Below are 20052 nucleotides of genomic sequence, written 5' to 3'. Positions count from 1 at the left end.
TGTATAATAAATGCCTGCCACATTATAAAAATAAAAATAAAGTTTGAGTTTAAAAGAATTCGGCCAAACATTGAAATCCGTCTACTTTTTTAACGTTTTTTGTTTGCTTACTATAATTTTGATAATAAGATTGACAAAAATAATTAGAAATAATAAACATAAACTCTTTAATTCAAGTTTTTAACTTTTTTTAATCACAGTATTATATTATTGAACCTGTATTAATTAAACTATTCTACAAATATATATATATATATATATATATATATATATATATATATATATATATATATATATATATATAAGATAGACAAAGAGTTTTTGTTTATTATTTCAATTATTATTATCAAACTTGCTATTTCTTCTTACCAATTAGGTAAGAAGAAATAGCAAGTTTGATAATAATAATTCTTAATTATAATTCTTGAAAATTTTTAAGATATTCACAGTTGAAATACGCAAATGGTATTTCAACTGTGAATAAATTTTCAACAAAATTCAACAAAATAAATTTTACGGCTCACTCAGTGTACGTAGGGTGATGACTTATTTAGTTTGTATCATTATTTGATGAGCTTTTTAATAATGATTAGATAAAATCTTACTTTCAAGGTTATTTGATAAAATAATGTCACGCACAAAATGACTTAAAACTTATTTATTATATTTATTGCCTAATTTTTGAGGTCCCTTTAAGCAGTTACAAATTTAAACACAAGCTTTAAAGTCATATATATGTAACAATTTATAGGGTCAACAAACACACAAGGAAGTCAATTATTTACGATAATGTTATTAAACAGGATGAATCTTAGTGGGAGGTTGTCCTTATTGCGATACAGGCCTTGGAAAACTTCGATCGCAAGCTCACTGCACTGGTTGCTTAGGGCGTTGTCGATTGGAGATCGACATTGGTTTCGCAAGCATCTGAGACCTTTTGAATAGTCATTCAGCACTGTAGATAGTTCATTGAAATCTTCAGCGTGGAACAATTGACTGCAAAATCAGTGATAGACCCACGACTAGGATTTTTACGCAGCTTGTTACGGGTTTCAGGCATCAGAACAAACGCAAGAAGGGCTAGAATGGTTCGCGAGTTCCAGCGTGCATTGCTGATGTTTGAGATTACTCATTTGCGAATCTCATTCATCTCAGTGTGGTGACGGATGACACAAGTGAGGTGGTAAAGAAAGACTTTATATCATCTATCAACTGAGAATAACAGCCGCCTGTTATTCTCATTTTTACCGTTGCTGAAGGCTGATTTCAATTTATCATAATTGCACATCAAATCCTTCACAAAGAAGTATTTAATGTTTGATGATTTAGTCAATCCATTAAGCTCATCATACTTGACAAACCGAAGAATACAATCCAACACATGGTGTTGGAAACTCATGAACTTGGGTTTGTGTTAACCTTTCTCCTCAAACATTTGGTGCTGCCAAACAATGACGCCTGTCTTCTTGTCATTATTTGCAGTTGTTGTATTGTCAAAAGGACTTCATAATGCGTTCATAAGGAATTCAGCCTACAGGTTGAATTCCTTATGAACGCGTAGTCTTTCAAAAGTTTTGATAATTTTGCACTAATAACTTGATCATATGCACGAGGAAAGTTCAATGCTCTATAGGGGTTAAAGCTCGAGAAAAATTTGGCGCATGTAGATTTTAACAAGGTGTCTTACGATGCGTATTGGTTTATGCTTCCTTTTGCTCGTTGATGTTGCAATTTCATCATCTTAAGAAGTGTATTCGTATGAGTTGGAGTCCATGCTACTTTCAAACTAATCAAGAGGAGCTGAGCTGGTAACTGTGAACAATGTCGCTTTGATTACCATCTTTTGCTTGGGTGGGTGGATGGTTCGGCACTAGCAGGTTTGCTAGTGAAATAACCAACCTTGCCTTTGAACTTAATTTGCAGTTTATACAGGTTCTCGTTCTCTTTGCAAAGCTGTTCATTCACTGCACTAAAGTTTTGTTTCTTTCTGCAGCGCTCGTAGTCTTTCAAAAGTTTTGATAATTTTGCACAAATAACTTGATCATATGCACGAGGAAAGTTCAATGCTCTATAGGGGTTAAAGCTCGACAAAAATTTGGCGCATGCGACATCTTTCACTCAAGGGTGCTTCGTAAATTGCCACTTTGCCTCTTTATGATGGCTCTTGAAACTAGATTAAGTTCTTTATTCAAGTTTCTTACTTCTTAGTGTTAAAAGAGCTCTTTTTAAACGACATGTTACATTCTACTCACCAACTTAAACAGAAAAGGCCTAAATGTAAATATTATACACGTAACAAATTAAAGAAACTGTTACTGAGTTTTCATATATTTTATTTAAAAACAAGCAATTTAAAATTATAGAAAATAAAAAAAGTAAGACACTAATTAAATATTATATGCACAGTTATATGTTAGTGTATAAAGCACAAATATCAATTTAGCTCACCAAATAATACAAGATCTCTTTGAATTAGACAACAATAGTGTTGACACAAAATTAAGCTAATTTAAACTTAACTATTTGCTTTGAGCACCTCATTTATATATCAGTTTAAACCACATTGCAAAATAACTAAAGAAAATTTTACAACTCTGCAGGAGCTTCTCGAAAGCATGTTATACAATATTCTAGAAAATTCCAAACAATTCTCTCGGGGCAGTACCGCAAAGTTTTTTAGGGAGTTTCGTTTTTTAAAACGAAGATTTAGAGTAAAAATTAAATATTTTGTTAGTTTTTTATAACCAAATTTGCGTGAAACAAAGACCACTTGGTACAAAAAGGGGGGTCGATTGCACCCAACGACTCCCCCAGGGTACGAGCCTGTCTCCATAATAATATGTAGTATATAAATTATTTTACAAGTGGGTTTAATGACTTATATTATATATAAATATTATTGAAGCAAATATATATTACGCTAAAATGGTCTACATTACATTTCAATTTGGTTTGTGCGTGACCTTTTTCAATATTTTATTGGAATATAGGTCATTTTAGTCAATAATAGGCAAATGTTCATTCATTCCTGTTACAGAAAATGATTTTTAAGAATAAAAGTTAAAAAGTCATCACCCTAGTAACTTTACTTAACAGAAATAGACAATATAATGAGAAAGTCTCCAATTTTTATCGATTACAAAAATATTACAGTATAAAAATAAAATTGTATTATACTATAAAATAAAAGTTTATAAATATTTGATTGAAAAACTTCAGTTCATTTTTTAATTGATAATTATAATTTTGGTTTCTGGTCAGTGACTGACAAGAAACAAAAAAAATAAACTGAAGTTTAAAGGCACAAGCAAACATAAAAATGTTAATAAAATAAAAGAGAAAATAACGAAAACATTGTTTCAGCTACCTCGTACCTAGTACTTGAAGAAATCAGTACTAAGTAGCTCAAACACTTTATCTAAGCTGCAGCCACTCATTATCAACAATGTGCGCAACCTCCCATTACTATTGTCATAACCCATTTCTTTCAACTGACAAATTGATTCTTCAAGATTCGATTTCTTCTGACAGTGTCGTTCTAGATTGTTCTCAATGATGTCTTCAATATTCAACGCTTCGACTACATTTTCAATTATACAATTGTTCATAAGCAACAAGCTGCGCAACTTTCCATAACTATTTTCAAAACCCATGTCTTGCAACTGGAAAACCAACTTTTCGACATTTGATTCGTCTTGATTTAAGTCTGAATTCGCCTGAAAAATATTAAAATGTAAAATTAATATTAAAAAAAAAATACATTTTACTTACAGCTGATGCATTTGAGTGTTACTCAAAGATTTCTTTTTTCAAAAATTTTCAAAGCATCAAAACTTTTTGCCTTTTCTTAAATTTATAACCTTTGTCGAACTACATAATTACACCTTCATATATTCTGTATGAAAATACTTACTTCAAGTATGCTCTCCGATATATACATTAAATATTTAACTTTTGTAAAATATTATTTATCTTCTGATTGTTGATAAATTCTTTTGAGCAATATATTTTTTGTATAAATTATTATTCAAATTGATATTATTGTGAGGTATTAATTTATGTTTGTATAAAATAATAGCACATATACTGTTGAAGAACCATCTACAAGTTGCTATTTAAATTATATTACAATTGTTATTTTTAAACCAAAATTATTGAAAACTTATGCAGTAAATCATCATAAGTGTTTAAGAAGCTGGATCAAAGTACAAGATTAGTATCATATTGTGTCGAGTCTTTAATTCTATACTTCAGTAACATTTCCCAGTAAACGCAAGACGCGTTTTTGACGTTAAGAACTAAAAAATGTATTAAAAGGTATTAAAACGTTTTTTAGACATATTGTGTTTATGTTGTCTTCCTCCTTGTCATAGAGCAGGAGGAAGATTACTACTCAGAAAAAAGTGTTAAGGATGAACCTCTATCTCAAAGTGTTGATAACATTTGGACAACTAAAGGTGGAACCGATTGGCGTAGTAATCCACCGCCAAGTGCACCAATAAGATCTCATAACACTCAACAACAAATAGGTGGTCCTCTAACAAAAGAGCTGTTCAAATCAATCATGAGTTCAGAAGTTAGTGACACATATTGCGAGAAACAAATCAAAAGGAAAAAAGTTTCTGATGCATTCAACAACATTCTAATACAAAAGGTTTCATATACTTTCAAGAAGCCACCACAAAAAACTTTTAAGCTATTTACTGAAGATGAGCTCAATGCATTTTTTGACATTCTGATTGCAAATGGTCTACACAGAAACAGCAAAAAGAATCTGAATGATATGTGGAAAATTGATGCTCTGCCTCTTATAATGTGCTACTAAGTCTTATGATCAAGACGACTATTAGAAGTATTTGTTTAACTTCAAGACGATTCTCAGATTATTCATAATTGAAAACAAAAATACCCATGCAGAACACCAACCAACAGAAATGGTGTCTGCCAAGTAAACATTGGTTAGTGAACATTTACAAACCTTGTCAGTTTGAATCAAAGCTCTGGAAAAATTTCTGTACCAAAAATTTCTTTACAGCTATGCCACTAGCTAAGGTATTGAACTCTTCAAATATGACTTTGGTTGGTACCATCATAAAAAATAAAAAGTTCCTGCTATGCAGGAACCTTTTGTTTCTGCATAGCAGGAAGAAACCTGTACCTTAGAAACCTGTAGCTTGCTACGGAAAGTGGCAAGCTACAGGTTTGTTGTATCAGCTGTGCTTCAATTATCCATTCACATGATGAGAGAATATCAGGACAAGCAATAACTGAAAATTCTTGAAAAATCTTGTTAATAAGCATTTTATGACTTCAATTGAAGTTTGCAGTATCAACCAAATGTTGATGAGAAACCATTTTCTTTGAGGTGCAGTTAAATTGACGCTTAGATGATGCAGAGTGACACTACCTGAAGTGGCAGCTAGCTCCAAGTAACTTATGGCAGTTGTGGATCCTCTCCAATTGTTGGCAGTTGCTATGCTGCCAAGACCAGAAGCTGGAACAAAGTCTAGGAAAGCATAAACTAGGAAATGCTGTATAACTTGCGTACAACCTGTTTTTGATGAACATTCAGTATCAAAGACAACATAATATATGTGATAATGAATAAAATTAATTACTTAATTTTCTTATATACAGTCAGTTAAATATTTTCAGTTGTTTTTCTTTAAAACTAAATAATATTATCATAAAATAAAAATGTCACTTAATTAAGAGATGCCACTTAACGAAGCTTAAATTATTTGCACAAAAACTTTACAACTTTAAAAAGAAAACAAATACTTCTAATAGTTTGATTATAATGTTGCTAAAAATGCTTTTTCTATTTTCTTTCATTTTCACTTTTTTGGTCGGAATTCTGGTATTTTTTATGAAAATTGATAGAAATATTGCATTTTGACAACTATATATAGTTAATATAGGTCAGAACCGATTAGAACTTGAACCTATAGTGGGTTAAGGCATTTTTTCAAAAGACTTTAACTAAGTTCATGTTAACGACGATAAGCGAAAGTGATCAAAAGACTCCAAAATGGTGTTCTTTAGATTCACTATTAGGGGTAGTAAAAAGTTTTTGAGAGTATAAAAAAAAAAAGTTTCTTTAAAAAAGTTTTGAGAATATAAAAAGAAAAGTTTCTTTAAATAGTAAAAAACCTGAAACAAAGAAAATTATAGCATCTAAAGCTCTTGTTTGGACATAATACGCTGATAAAATCATGTTAATTCCAAATAAAAGAATTCAAATAATTTGTAAATTGCCTTAACTACACCAAACAGTCTGGTATATGCTGATTAACTATTAAAGAAGTTGTTAAACTTGAAGAACTGCACTTTGAAGATAAACATATTAGTCACCAAGAATACCAAGTGTTAGTGTATACAGAATAAACAAATAGAAGTTAAGTTATAAGCACTAGATCTACCAGATAAAGTTTAAATTGATCCCAAGTGCCAAGACAAGTTTTGTTCACTCATAAATAATTCTTAAAAAAATACTGTTCATATTAATGCGCTTTTGTAGTTAATAAATGACGTCAGTACAAAAAAGTTCTTTTAATTAACTTGAGTTATAAACCGTATGTTTGGATTTTCCCTTTTGCAATTAATTTTTATGTAGAAGAATGCTTTTATATACAACCTTTTAAAAAACCAGGGCTGTCTCTAGGATTGGCAGCGCCCAAGGCAAACATAGTTGCAGCGCCCCCTCCCTCCAGTAATACTTGCATATATAAGTTTTTTGTGCTACTGCCAATACTTTAATACTTACACCACCTATCAATCTAGCATAAAGATAAATATACACATTCGATTCAAGGATATTAATAAGTTAAGGAAATCAAATAGTTCAAACAATGTAGTTTTAAATGAAAACATTAATTACTGACAACCCAGTTAACCATTCCAACTGGGTCCCAGCTGAGATTGAGCTGGGATTAGGTTTGGGCTGGGAATAGATTTGGGTGCCATATGGGTCACATATGGTGTAAAGATGTTACAGCAAATTAAATCTGAGTTTCTATTAAGATTGTCATGGAGCTTCCATGAATGGTTTACAGCTGGTTAGAAGATGGAACAAAATGGGTATAGTGGTAGTTTATTTTTTTTGTTTAAAAGCAGTTCTATTGGCATTGTTTTCATTAAAAGTTTATAAATAAATAAGATTAAAAAAAAGCTTTTAAAAAGAGCTTCCAAAGCTTCAACAACGCCATTGTATCAATATCAAATTGCTGCTACATAACTTATTCTAGCTTCCCACCTGGTTTCACAAACTTGCTTCAATTTTATTGTTTTAAAATGGTCATTAATAATGCAACATCACTTGATTAATGTAGAAAAAGTTGTAGAGATTCTTTGAATAATTCCAAACAGCAATATAGACTTCACTGATGATTTAGCTCTGTCTGATGTAACTAAGTTTAAGCTATGGCAACCACAAGGTGTAAATGATGCCAATAGGTATTCTGCTGAAATTGAAGCTTGAACACCTTTTTGAATTTTGCCATTTTAGACCTGTTGTCATAGCCTTGACCTCCACAGTTATTTAGGTCTAGACCTTGATTGACAGCTTTTAGGCTTGCTCTGTGAACTTTTTACAGTTGTTAAAACCTTTATTTTCCCAAAATATGATTTTTGAGTTAGGTCAAACAAACAACAAAGTAGACAATAAGCTGAATCAGTTTTTGGAGAGTATATAAGCCATCTCCTTTTCACTTTTTCGCCATTTCTTGCTACCCTATATTGAAAATTATTTGAGAAATTGCATTTTTCGGTTTTAGGATATCGTTCTTCAGGAAAGATATTGGATCCATTTTGATGGTTCAATCTCTCTCTTATAGCCAAGCGTTTCTGTGAAGCAAAGGGGTCATTAGATAAGAGTCTGCACTTTAAACAGCGCTAAACAGCTGTTGTGATTGTGATAGGGTGTGTCGATTTTTTTTTTTTTTCAAAAACAGCAGGGTTACTTTTGGTAAAATATTTTATGGGGATTCTGAATCTGCAGGAAAAAAATTGTGAAAATAATGTCTTGCTGGGTAGGTCAGCATTGTTTTGAACGGAAAAATGACTAAAGTATCACTAATTAACAAGGGAAAACTATAATTAAAAGAAAAAAATTTCTAAAATTTTTGATTAACTCAATAATTCTTATGTTGAATTTAAAGAAAATTGAATATTTGGTTCAAAAAGTCATAAAAATAAACACAGAAAAGGAGATTTTGTGAAGGGTAATTTTACAAAAATCATGGTACTTTTTTCATATTTTAGATAAAGAATGTTATGGTAAAGTGTGTTGCTTTTTAGCTGTTTTCATCAAACTTTAAAAGTAAGGGGAGTTCATTATTGAGAGAAATTTTATGGGGAATCTGAATCTAGAAAAAAAATATATATGTTTATAAAAATTATAAATTAAAAAAAATATTTGATAAATTCAATATAAAACGTGTTGAACTTTATGAAAATGTTATATTTAGTAAAGAAGTCAAAAAAATAACCACAATAAGGGATTTTTGTGAAGGTTGCTTTTAGAAAAATTTTCGATATATCGTGTTTTAGACAGATTGTTACCGTAGAGTGCGCTGACTTTTTTCTACTTTTTATTAAGTTTTAAAAAAAGGGTAGTTGATTTTTGTGAAGAATTTTTTTTTTTTTAAATTGTATTTTCTTCTAACAAGAGCTATTAAAGTTTTTAATTGGAATTACTTTTTTTTTTATCTAATAACTTTTTACAACTACTTATAAAAAGTGACAGTATGTCAATAAAATATACTTTTGATTATAAAAGTGATTAAATAAGATTATATAAAAAAAATTTGATTATATACAAGCTAAAATAAATACTGAAAATTATGGCAACCTTTAACAAAAAGTTAATGGTAAAAACGAGAAACATGAAAACCTCCTTAACTGAATTCATTGGTACAGGAAAGGAGTTGTAACTCTCTGAACTTCCAACATATAGAGACACACTTTGATATGCAGTTCTATTTAGAGAACAGTGTAATAAAAACTCCAGAATTTTTTTAATAAAAGATATGACAAAAAAGGTAGCATGTTCCGTTATTACCCAGTGGCAAAAAGCAAACGCTAATTTTAAAGCTCCTATTATATGTTCTGAAAAGAATATTGTGTACAAATTTATAAAAGCTTGGAAGGTTGCATTTTTAATATCTGTAAACAAAGATATAAAGAAAATAAAAAAGAATTTATATTATCTTAAATTGTAAGTGTCAAATTTTTGATTGTAAAGAACTTGGATGCAAAGTTATTATATTTGTAAACAAAAAGCCCACATTACATGCAACTGCTTTATGAAGTATAAAATTCCTAATAAAGAAATCCTTTATATCAAAACTGAAAGAGATAAAGTTAGTACTAAAGGATTGCTTCAAATAGCTTTCAAAGATATGCCTGAACATAACAGAAAAGTAAAAACATTATATAATCATTTTTTTTTCCATGCTTTATATAAGGTTACTTTCTATATATATATGTTTGTGTGCCACAAAATTTGAAATCAATTTTTGAAAGCTTTTTTCTCAACCAATTTTGCTCAAATTTTGCACACTTAATCATTTTCAAAGACAATACAAGGAAATGGAAAAATTTGACCAAAAAAAGTTAATTAAGTTAACAAAAATTTAATTTGTATTTCCCCATACATTTTATTTATTTGATATGAATTGCGTATTACGTCACAAAAATCATTGATTTGCAAATTATTTGCAGTTTCGAAGACATTAAAGCGCAGCGATTCAAAACCTATTGTTTTTTAAGTCTTAAGTTATTAAGTTAAAAAACAAAAATTTAAAACACGCTACTTTTTCTTCCATGCTTTATATAAGGTTACTTTCTATATATATATATGTTTGTGTGCCACAAAATTTGAAATCAATTTTTGAAAGCTTTTTTCTCAACCAATTTTGCTCAAATTTTGCACATTTAATCATTTTCGATGACAATACAAGGAAATGGAAAAATTTGACCAAAAAAAGTTAATTAAGTTAACAAAAATTTAATTTGTATTTCCCCATAAGAACACTGAATTAATAAAAAAAAAATTTAAAAACGTAACAGTAATTTTTCCTTCTACAAAAGATAACAAAAAAAGAATTTCTAGGCCCAATAGAATTCTGCTTGCATAAAGCATGGATTTGAAAAAAGAATTTTTTTTTGATTTACTAGTTTTTTTTTCTTAATTCACTTCCCAAGGCCGAGAAGGCCACTACAGACGAGGAGGCTACTTAGTTGTGGTTATAACCCTCTCTCAACTCTATAACTCCGAAACATGAACCTTGACGTACAAGGCCGCTGCGCGGAGAAACAAGTTGAGCGCGGTACTACCAGGGACGTGGTGGGGATTGAACTCGGAACCTCTTACTTATAAAGCGAGCGCTCTACCACTACACCACTACCGCATACAATCATTCTAATAAAGAAGCTTTTAAGAGAAAAACGGCAGAGAGCATAACAACAAATAAAACAATCATTTTTTAATGACTAAAGATGAGCTCACTTACGAAGAATTCAACACAGAACCTACTACTTCAAGTTCTTTAAAGGTAAAAAAGTCTAAACATAATACTATAAGTATTCGAAATGTCGCAATAACTAGCCTCAGGTAAAATATGTTGTGTTTTTTTAAATCAAAAAAAAAACTTTCTTCATTAAAATATAATTAAAAATATTTGTATTTGTAGCTACGGAGTTTCTTCTAGAACTGCTGCGGCTTTGACAACAGCTGCCTGGATTGATGCTGGATTGGTTTCTGAGAAAGATACACAGCTTATTGTCACCATCAAGAAATAATAAGAGCTCAAGCTAAAGTCATGATTGAACTAAAAAACGAAACTTTAAAATCTATAGACAATAGGAACATCAATTGTACTTTGTTTGATAGTAGAAAAGATTTACGAAAGTAAAAATAGAAGTAGAAGGATCCTGTCGATTTTTTCCTGGATCTATTAAAAAAGAACATTAGACTACATGCATGGAACCAGGTGGCAAACTTTTGTTTCATTTTACACCAAAAAAAAATTAACTGAAGAAAAAAATGCCGAAATAGTAGCCAATTATTTAGTCAAATGGATGATTCAATATGATGTACAAATCGATACAAGCATTGAGCGATGATTCAACAAATGTGAATACTAGATGTCATATATTTGTTGATCTAAAACTTAATAAAAGGTTGAACTGGCTCATATGCGTTCTTTATACTAATGAACTACCTCTCAGACATCTAATAGTTGAATTAGACGGAAAAACACTTTCAAACAATAAATAGTCTGGTGAATTAGGAAAACTGCTGGATACAGTAACAGAATGTTACTTTAAGTTACTTTTTCAAAGTTTTTGATGCAAACAAAAACTTTGAAAAAGTAACTTTAGATTAACCACTTATTGTTTTGCTAAACAAAATACTTAATGATCTTTCAGCTGATCAGGCTTATGGATACAGAATTGTAACAGCAATAAGATCTGGGGTGTTACCTGAAAATTTAATAAACCTTGAAATAGGTCCAGTTTCATTACAAATGGCTCACTACAGTCAAACGTTTTTTGTGGGTTTCAATTCATTTTCTAACAGAAAAAACCTTTGAAATCTATGTTTATTTATTGACTTTATATTTGGTGTGTATTTTCCTTGTTGGTTTCAAATAAAGGTAAAACATTCCTGGTTAGATGGACCTCGGCATATTTTATTCCAATTGAAACAACTAAAATATCAAAAAAAAGAGGTTGTTGCATAGTAATGAAAACTGTAAAGAGATCTGCATGGTTTGCATTTAGTAAATGCATTATTCAGTCTCTTCGTACTCCAAAGATAAAGAAGAACAAAAGTTAGGAGTGCAAAAGGTGCTAGAGATTAGAGGGGAAGAAGATGATGATTCTCAGTTCAGAGATAATTCAGTAAGAATTTGCAAAACCCCATGCATCAATACTGATGCTGATAAATTGACCAATCTAATTGAGTGGAAAGATTCAATAAACGAACCACTACTTATCACAAGCCTCACAACAAGTTAGAAAATATTTTCACAAGCCTATGGTTATTCCAGATTGGCCATGCCATTTTTTTTAACAAAATTGTTTGACTTATTATTAGACAGCGCACCCTACGATAACATTCATTGTCTTAAATATGAAGAAATGGACTAATTTTTCTAAAAACAACCTTAGCAAAAGCCCTTTATTATGTGTTCATTTTTTTTTTACTTTTCAACAAAATATGATATTTTCATAAAGTTCAACATAGTTTACATTAAGTTTATCAAATATTTTTAAAAAGTTTTTTTTTTAATTTATAATTTTTTCTCTTTAATTATTCATATTTTAGTTATTTTCTCGTTGAAAACTAAACATTCCCCAGCAAGACATTTTTTTTTTCCAGATTCAGATTCCCCAAAAAATTCCTCTCAAAAACGAACTTCCTTACTTTTAAAGTTTGATAAAAAACAGCAAAAAAACACACTTTAGCGTAACATTCTTTGTCTAAAATATGAAAAAAGTACCATAATTTTTGTAAAAATACCCTTTACAAAAACTCCTTTTCTGTGTTTATTTTTATGACTTTTTGAACTAAATAATCAATTTTCTTTAAATTCAACATAACAATTACTGAGTTAATCTTGAGTTAATTTTTTTTTAATTCTAGTTTTCCGCTGTTAATTAGTGATACTTTAGTCATTTTTCCATTCAAAACAACGCTGACCCATCCAGCAAGACTTTTTTTTTTAATTTTATTTTTGCAGATTCAGAATCCCATAAAATTCTTCACCAAAAGTAACCCTGCTGTTTTTGAAATTGAAAAAAAAAAATCAACACACCCTAATGTGATACTATTATCTGTTGCAACTATCTTCAAACTACATTCAGACTCTTTGTCTTTCTTTGATTTTCTTCCTTCCTGAGATTTTTGACTACAAATGTCCAAGGATGAAGTTGATGAGCAGATAGCAAAACTAGCTGAAGGAATTGAATTACACAATAGAGGGTTACTTACATTATTTTCCTCTTGGTTAGATTTAGACAAAGTAGAGGTCTCACTAGATGTTTTAAAGGAATTTTCATCACATAAAATGTATGATTCACAAGATTGTGAAGAACTTGGAGAAAGAAAAAAATGTGTTAGCCCTGGCACTTTACTTAAAACAGCTTTACTGGCTGCTTCAGAGTCCTAAGCTAATTTTCTTTTCTGAACACCTGACAGTTTTTTTGACATCTTCAATAAAACAATGTTCAAATTCAAATTAACAGTGTAAAACCTTATTTTTGTTTCTGGAAACATAAATTCTCCACAATGTAAGTTTTCTAATTCATCATTAAGGTCACTTATGATTACAGTTTGCAACCCTTTTTACTACAACATTTTAAATAACTTACTGTCTTATCATTTTATTTATGTTATTGTCCACACAAAATAAACATAAGTTCAGCGTTAATAAACAAAATCATTAAAAAAAAAAGTAATTTAACAAACAATGCAAAAAAACTTTTTTTAAACAAAAGAAAGCGTTTAAAATTATATACAAAAAACTTTTTAAAAACAGCATTTTTAAAATGGAAATCAAATGGATTTTTTAAAATAGTAAACAAATATAATATATTTAAAGAAATTTTTCATGAAGAAGATTTTTATAAAGGACTAAAAAGTAAAAAATATACTTTTCTGGGGACATAAGGACTTTGTGTAGATACACAACCATAAATATCCATAAAATTCTATGACCGAAAATTTGCCATGGCACCCCACAGGCCGCGGCGCCTAGGGATGGCCCTGTATAAAATGTATAATAACTGAATATATATAAGTCTAACTTATATATATGAAACAAAACTAATATTAGTGCTATAAATATAAGATATGTATATTTAAAAATTATACCGATATTTCTTAAAAACAAGTTCTGCTTACAAAATCTTAAAACTAAAAATACTTTTTTTTTTTAATTTAGTAAGAAATAGTGAAAAAACATTTGATTTCACAAAAAATGAAAACTAATGAAAAATGAAAACTAAATACTTTAATAGACATCAAAATAAAACAAAGTAGAAAAGCGGTCTTCATTTAATTACAATTTTTATTTTGTGTGTTCTCCTTCGTAAACGTCAGACATCTAAAAACACTAGGTGAGCACATTTATTATTTAGACCAGATATTTTTACAGCGGAAAAAACTATGCAGATTCATGAAGTTAATATTAACCTCTCAACCGGAAGAATATTGACAAAACAATAAATGTTAACATCTCAATAAATCAATTGTTTTGGTAATTTTAATAAACTCAAAACTTATTTTCTAATGTTCCTTTACAAAATAAACATAACTTGTCACAGCACTTGGGAATCCTTTTAAATAAGTAAAACTTATTTGAACTAAGACTCTTTTTTGATAAATTTTTAAATTTTATTTTAAAATAAATTATTAAAGTTGTAAAAAAATGCTTTAACACTGCCATGTCTAATTTAAATAGGAAAATGGAGTTATGGAAACCTGTCTAAACTACTCAAGTGTGGAAACATGATCATTAAACATAAAAAAGTAGTTATTTAAATAGCATGCATAACAATTATTATTTTTACCTAAATTAACATAAATAAATTTTTTAATGTTATGTAGTAATAATCATAATGCACAATTATGATGGAGGATATGATGATATTGATGGAGTATATGTATTAAGATAAAAGAGTATTTGAACTTATTCATTATAAACAGGGTGTCCTTCTTAGTGGTAACCTGTTTTGCAGATCAAGACTGAGTAATTTAAACATGATACTGTCACAAGAATAATTACCATCTAAGTTTTACAAGTTTCTTATTTATAAACCTCTTATACTTCTTATTTCCTTATCTCCCTTACTTTATCTCCCTTACTTTAAACTAAATTGGGAGTTTTATATCAGAGTTTTTCTTCACCTAGATTAGTTGTTTTCTATCAGGCTAGAGAGCTTTGCCTGCCAATGTATAGGAACAGTTAATGTCATAAATAAATAACGTTATCATCAGGACTAATTTAAACTTATCTATAAAACAAAAATATAAATTATAACATAAAATTAAGTTGTATATCATGATAATATAAATACCTCATCATCAGTTATCTCTGAAATTGGTGTTTCATAAGCAAATTCTAATGGTAAAAAGCTGTGTTGAAAGTGCTGGAAAAATAACCACCAATAAAAATTTTTTTCAACAATTTAATATCACAAGTCAATCAAAATTACACACAACAATATAAAAATAATATATTCAATAGTATAAAATAATGTATATAAACAACATCAAGGCTACTAAATTGAAGTGAAACTTCTTTACATTTGTTTTTATTAGACTTTTGGTAAAGATCAGACTTTTTAATTTATATTTAAAATATGGTTTAGCTCTGTAAAAGTTAACCCTTTGAGCACAGGGAGTTACGATCGTGGCTATACCGTCAGACCACGTAGAGCCACAATTGTGGGTTTAAAAGTGTTCTTCAGAACTATGACTTTTTCTGCATAAATGCCGGTGTTCATAAATTAAAAATGGTACCATTAAATAGAGCACATTTTTTTCTATTTTTTGGTATATTGTTTGTGTATATTTCATATTAAAGATGAGTGACAGCAAAGAAAGTTTTTCAAAAGAAGAAAGTTGTACAAGCGAAGAATATTTAAGTAGCAATGATGATAGCTTATTTGATGAAGGCACAATATTTTTTATTGAAAAATTGTATACAATATTATTTAATTTAAATATATCACCAAATCTAAGCATTTGAAATTTTTATTTTTTATGTAGACTCTGTTTTTCAAATGTCCAAATGCCCAAATGTTTTTCCTTTTACTGGTGTACCAGGACCCAAACATACTATTTCACCAGAGTCAAAGCCCATTGACTATGTCGACTTATTTTTTACAATAGAATTTTTGGAAAATTTAGTAACTTATACCAACCAGTATGCTGATGCATGGATACAAAGTAACCATCAACATTTGAGATCTCATCCATTGTCGATAGGTCATGTATGGATAAAACAAGGAAAAACAAATCTTTTAGAAATAAAAGCATTCCTTGGTGTTGTTATTTATATGGGTCTCATCAAGAAAGCTAGTATGAAACTATATTGGGATATTAGTCATCCTTGTGCTTCCACTACCTGGTTTGTTACTCACTTTAATCATGACCATTTTCAACTTTTGCTTAAGCTTATTCACTTTACTGATAACTCCTAATCCTAATCCTTATATTCCTAATCAACAACAACTAAATAAGACTTATAAAGTTCAGTATTTAGTTGAACATTTCAACAAAAAATTTCTGTATTTTCATATTCCTTAAAAAGATATTTCTATAGATGAGAGCATGATTGGTTACAATGAAAAGACACCACATCTCCGCCAATATATGCCAAACAAGCACCATTCTTGGTTTGGAATAAAATTTTGGTGTGTTTTAGACAGCACCAATGGTTATTTATCTCAGTTTGAATTTTTCAAGGGAGGAAAAGATCTAGATGAAGCAGCTGTTGCCCATGGTATGACTTACAACTTTGTTTTTCGTTTTTTGTGTCAAACCAACCTCCTCCATCAAGGTTATCACTTAGGTATTGATAACTATTATACTTCTCTACAACTGCTATTGAATCTATATCTACATCAAACCACAGTAACAGGCACAGTGAGAGTAAACAGAAAATGTCTGCCAGAAATCTGCCTTAAAACAAAATTAAAAAACAAAGAAGTTTGCAAATATAGAAAAGGTTCTTTGATATGTGTTGCATACCAAGATGGTAAAAAAAACCTGTATTACTGTCTATTGTTGCCAAAGCAGGTTTCACTGAATGCATAACAGAAGAGGTAATTTAGTTATGAAGTTAAATGTTGTTGCCCTTTATAATCGAACCATGGGAGGGGTATATTTTGGAAATGCACAGCTCTACGTGTACCTGTCAGATCAGACAGACAATAAAGTGGACTACAAAAGCTGCCTTTTTTTTATTTGGCAGGGCTATTCTAAACAGCTACCAATTGTATAAGCTTAACACTAATAAACATAAACCCATGTCTACAATAAGTTTTATGATGGCAATTGTGGAAAGTTTAGCTGGAGGGTATCAACCAGTAAAAGTAGTTACAAAAAGAAGAACATCTAGGAAGATTGAAGTGGCTAGAAGTACAATTGTACCATATCCATTTCCTCAACACACAGCGATTAATATTCCTTTATATGGTCATAACCTTGTCAAAATTGGTTCAGGAAAAAAAATAAAAAGTGTTGCTGGGCACCAAACTCGTGTTCACACCAGTTGGCAGTGTCAGTCATGTTGTGTTGGACTGTGCCCTGGATAATTTCTAATTATCACACAGCAGTTATAAATTAAATACATCGCATTTCTTAAATTCTTTTAAAAACTACAAAAAATAAACTAAAACTCAAAATAGTTGTTTTTTGATTTTTTTTTTCAGTTTAATTTCTCTGTATGGGCGTTTAAATTTTATCACGCACTCAAAGGGTTAAGAAACAAGGGTTGAGGTTAAGAATAAACTTTTATCACACACTCAAAGGGTTAAGGGTTATTTGTATATCTAGTATGACTACAAAATTATTTGAAAAAATAAATAAAGTGGTGACCTCATGTTCAATTTATAATAATACTAAACTGATATTTAGTATAAACTATTGGTGTTATTTAATTTTTGGCATACTATCATTTAAGTAAATAAATTGATAAGTTTAATTTTTCCCATCTACTTTTTGTTTTTTCTCTTCAAAATGTTTATTTGGTTCATATTCTTTTTCTGTATGGTTAATTTATTAGGTTCAGCCAATAATTTAAAAAAGAAATAATAATTTACCCCAATTTCACACATGCACTTATGACATAGATAAGCAGAGCATGTTTCACAAAATACACTCATTTTATCTTTGTGTGTCACACATTTCCTAAAAAAAAAAGTAGCAAAATATACAACTTTAAATTTAAATTTAAAAACAAGTTAATAGTAACAAGTATAATAACGGATATATACTCATATATGTTTCGCTTTTTAACTCGCCACAGCATCTATTTAACCACAATTACTATAATTATATAATCATTAATAGTTCATAATGTAAGACAACGCGACAGTTTGTTTAGTTTTTTATAACAGAATTATTCTAAACAGAAAAACACAATGTTTAATATTCTGAGGCACAGATAGTCAAAGTGGAAAACTTATTTAAAATAAGAGGTTTAAAAATCATGGTGCATTTTGATAAAATGCAAATTAAACTTCATTTTTTTGTCAAAAAATGAAAAAATAATAAAAACTTTATATACCATTACTATATATTTATTTATAACCCTTTATTTCTATTTATTATAACTATTTATTTATTATTATTTATTATAACTATTTATAACCATTTATTTATAAGGGAATGTCCATGAATTTACGCCACACAACTTTTTGACTCCCACTATCCTCATCACAACATCATAACTTTTTAACCATAAGTCCCATACGTGTCATCACAAAACTACTAACTCCTTCCCCCTCCACCCTTTAGAGCGTGATGTAATTTATGAAACGTTAAATTAAAAAACCATGACTCAGTAATAAAAATAATTAAATACATGAATTGTGAATTTCACTACTCTAGAGTTAAATGCTTTTGTTTATGTAATATTAAAAAAAAAGGCATTTAAACAGAAATATTTTCACTGGCTGCTTTTTAATTAATTGGCTGCAATTAATTAGCAATTAAAAAGAAAAATACTTTTTCAATTTTTTTCTTCTTTTTTAAATTACCTTTTGCTTTTTTTTAAATAAAATTAAATTACCTAATTTTGTTTATGCATCTTTATTTTGTTTATGCTTTTTTATTTAGGAATTTTTTTCCTAATAATTGATTTCCTTAACTCTTTTGCATTTAAATTTAATATTTGGAAACAAATATTAAAATAAATAAAAATCAGCATACTATACCTAAAATAATAATGATAGAAGGCTTATTTACACCACAAAACGTTTTTAAAAGATAAATACATATACGCAGCTTATATCTTGAAAAGAATTTTCAAAGATCATTAAAGATGGAGATAAATATCACATGATTTTCATGAAATGAAAAAATCTTTGAAGAAAAAATATAATATGACTTAAGAAAATCCAAAAAGTGCAAACCAAAATTTTAAATTTTAGTAGCCTATAAAGCTCATGTATTTATAAAATCTTTTTTTATAAAAAATCTTGAAGATTTTCAATAATAATAAGAAAGAAAAGGTTTTTCTTATTATTATAGAAACTTTTTTTTTTTTAAACTGTTTAGCACGTTTTGTAGTACATTTAGCATATTTTGGTTAAGAATTGAAGAAATACAAAAATGTAACACTCACGCAAATTCATTTTTAAACTTTTTTGGATACAGCTATTTATTAAATTTTCCAATTGGATGTTTTTTATTTTGAAATTTATTTTAAAATGAAAATTGCTTGACCATCATTTTCTTCAGCATAACCAGAGTTCTTATCTAGATTGCATTGGTCCTGAAAATAAATAAAGCTTGGCTAATAATACTTTTGAATTAGTTTAAGCCATAAATAAAACTAAACAATTGTTATATGATTATATTTGGCAAGTTGTTTAAACAACAGATAAATTATTTCTATCACACCACCCTTAGAATTTGTTTTTTTACGGTCAATACAGCAACTAAACTTAAAGTTATTCTTTATAATATTAAGTTAATCAGTTTTAATCAATATTTTGCTTTTTTGATACCATGTTTATCGATTTATTTACACAGGGTCATTAATAACCTGTTTTACCAACATAAAACAAAAAAAGTTAGAGATATTAAATATTTCATATATGCATACTTTATATTTCAAAATATTTAATACTTGCATACTTTGTATTTCAAAAACATTTTCAAATAGCAAAATAAATAATTAATACATTTTATTGTTATTTTCATGCTCGTTGCACCAAGTTGGATTAGTTTCAGATATTTTGTTCTCAGCAGTGAAATGAAGTTGATTCTCTATTAACTAGACCAAAAATATATTTATTTTATTTACTTTT

General features: G+C 29.0%; 1 protein-coding gene across 1 annotated transcript; it reads right to left on the bottom strand.

The window, feature by feature from the left end:
• Nucleotides 1-3108: 3108 nt before the first annotated feature.
• On the bottom strand, nucleotides 3109-20032 carry LOC100210115 (E3 ubiquitin-protein ligase TRIM37). Its single transcript, XM_065807737.1, has 4 exons — nucleotides 19927-20032; nucleotides 17839-17926; nucleotides 15088-15159; nucleotides 3109-3716 (listed from the first exon to the last, which is right to left on the bottom strand). Coding segments are annotated over exons 1-4 (504 nt in total). The 5' UTR covers nucleotides 19929-20032; the 3' UTR covers nucleotides 3109-3374.
• Between the last annotated feature and the right edge of the window lie 20 nt (nucleotides 20033-20052).

This window comes from Hydra vulgaris, chromosome 10, assembly GCF_038396675.1.
Source record: "Hydra vulgaris chromosome 10, alternate assembly HydraT2T_AEP".
NCBI lineage: Eukaryota > Metazoa > Cnidaria > Hydrozoa > Anthoathecata > Hydridae > Hydra > Hydra vulgaris.
The sequence above is the reverse complement of the archived record's forward strand: the minus strand, read 5'-3'. Positions and strand labels throughout refer to the sequence as shown.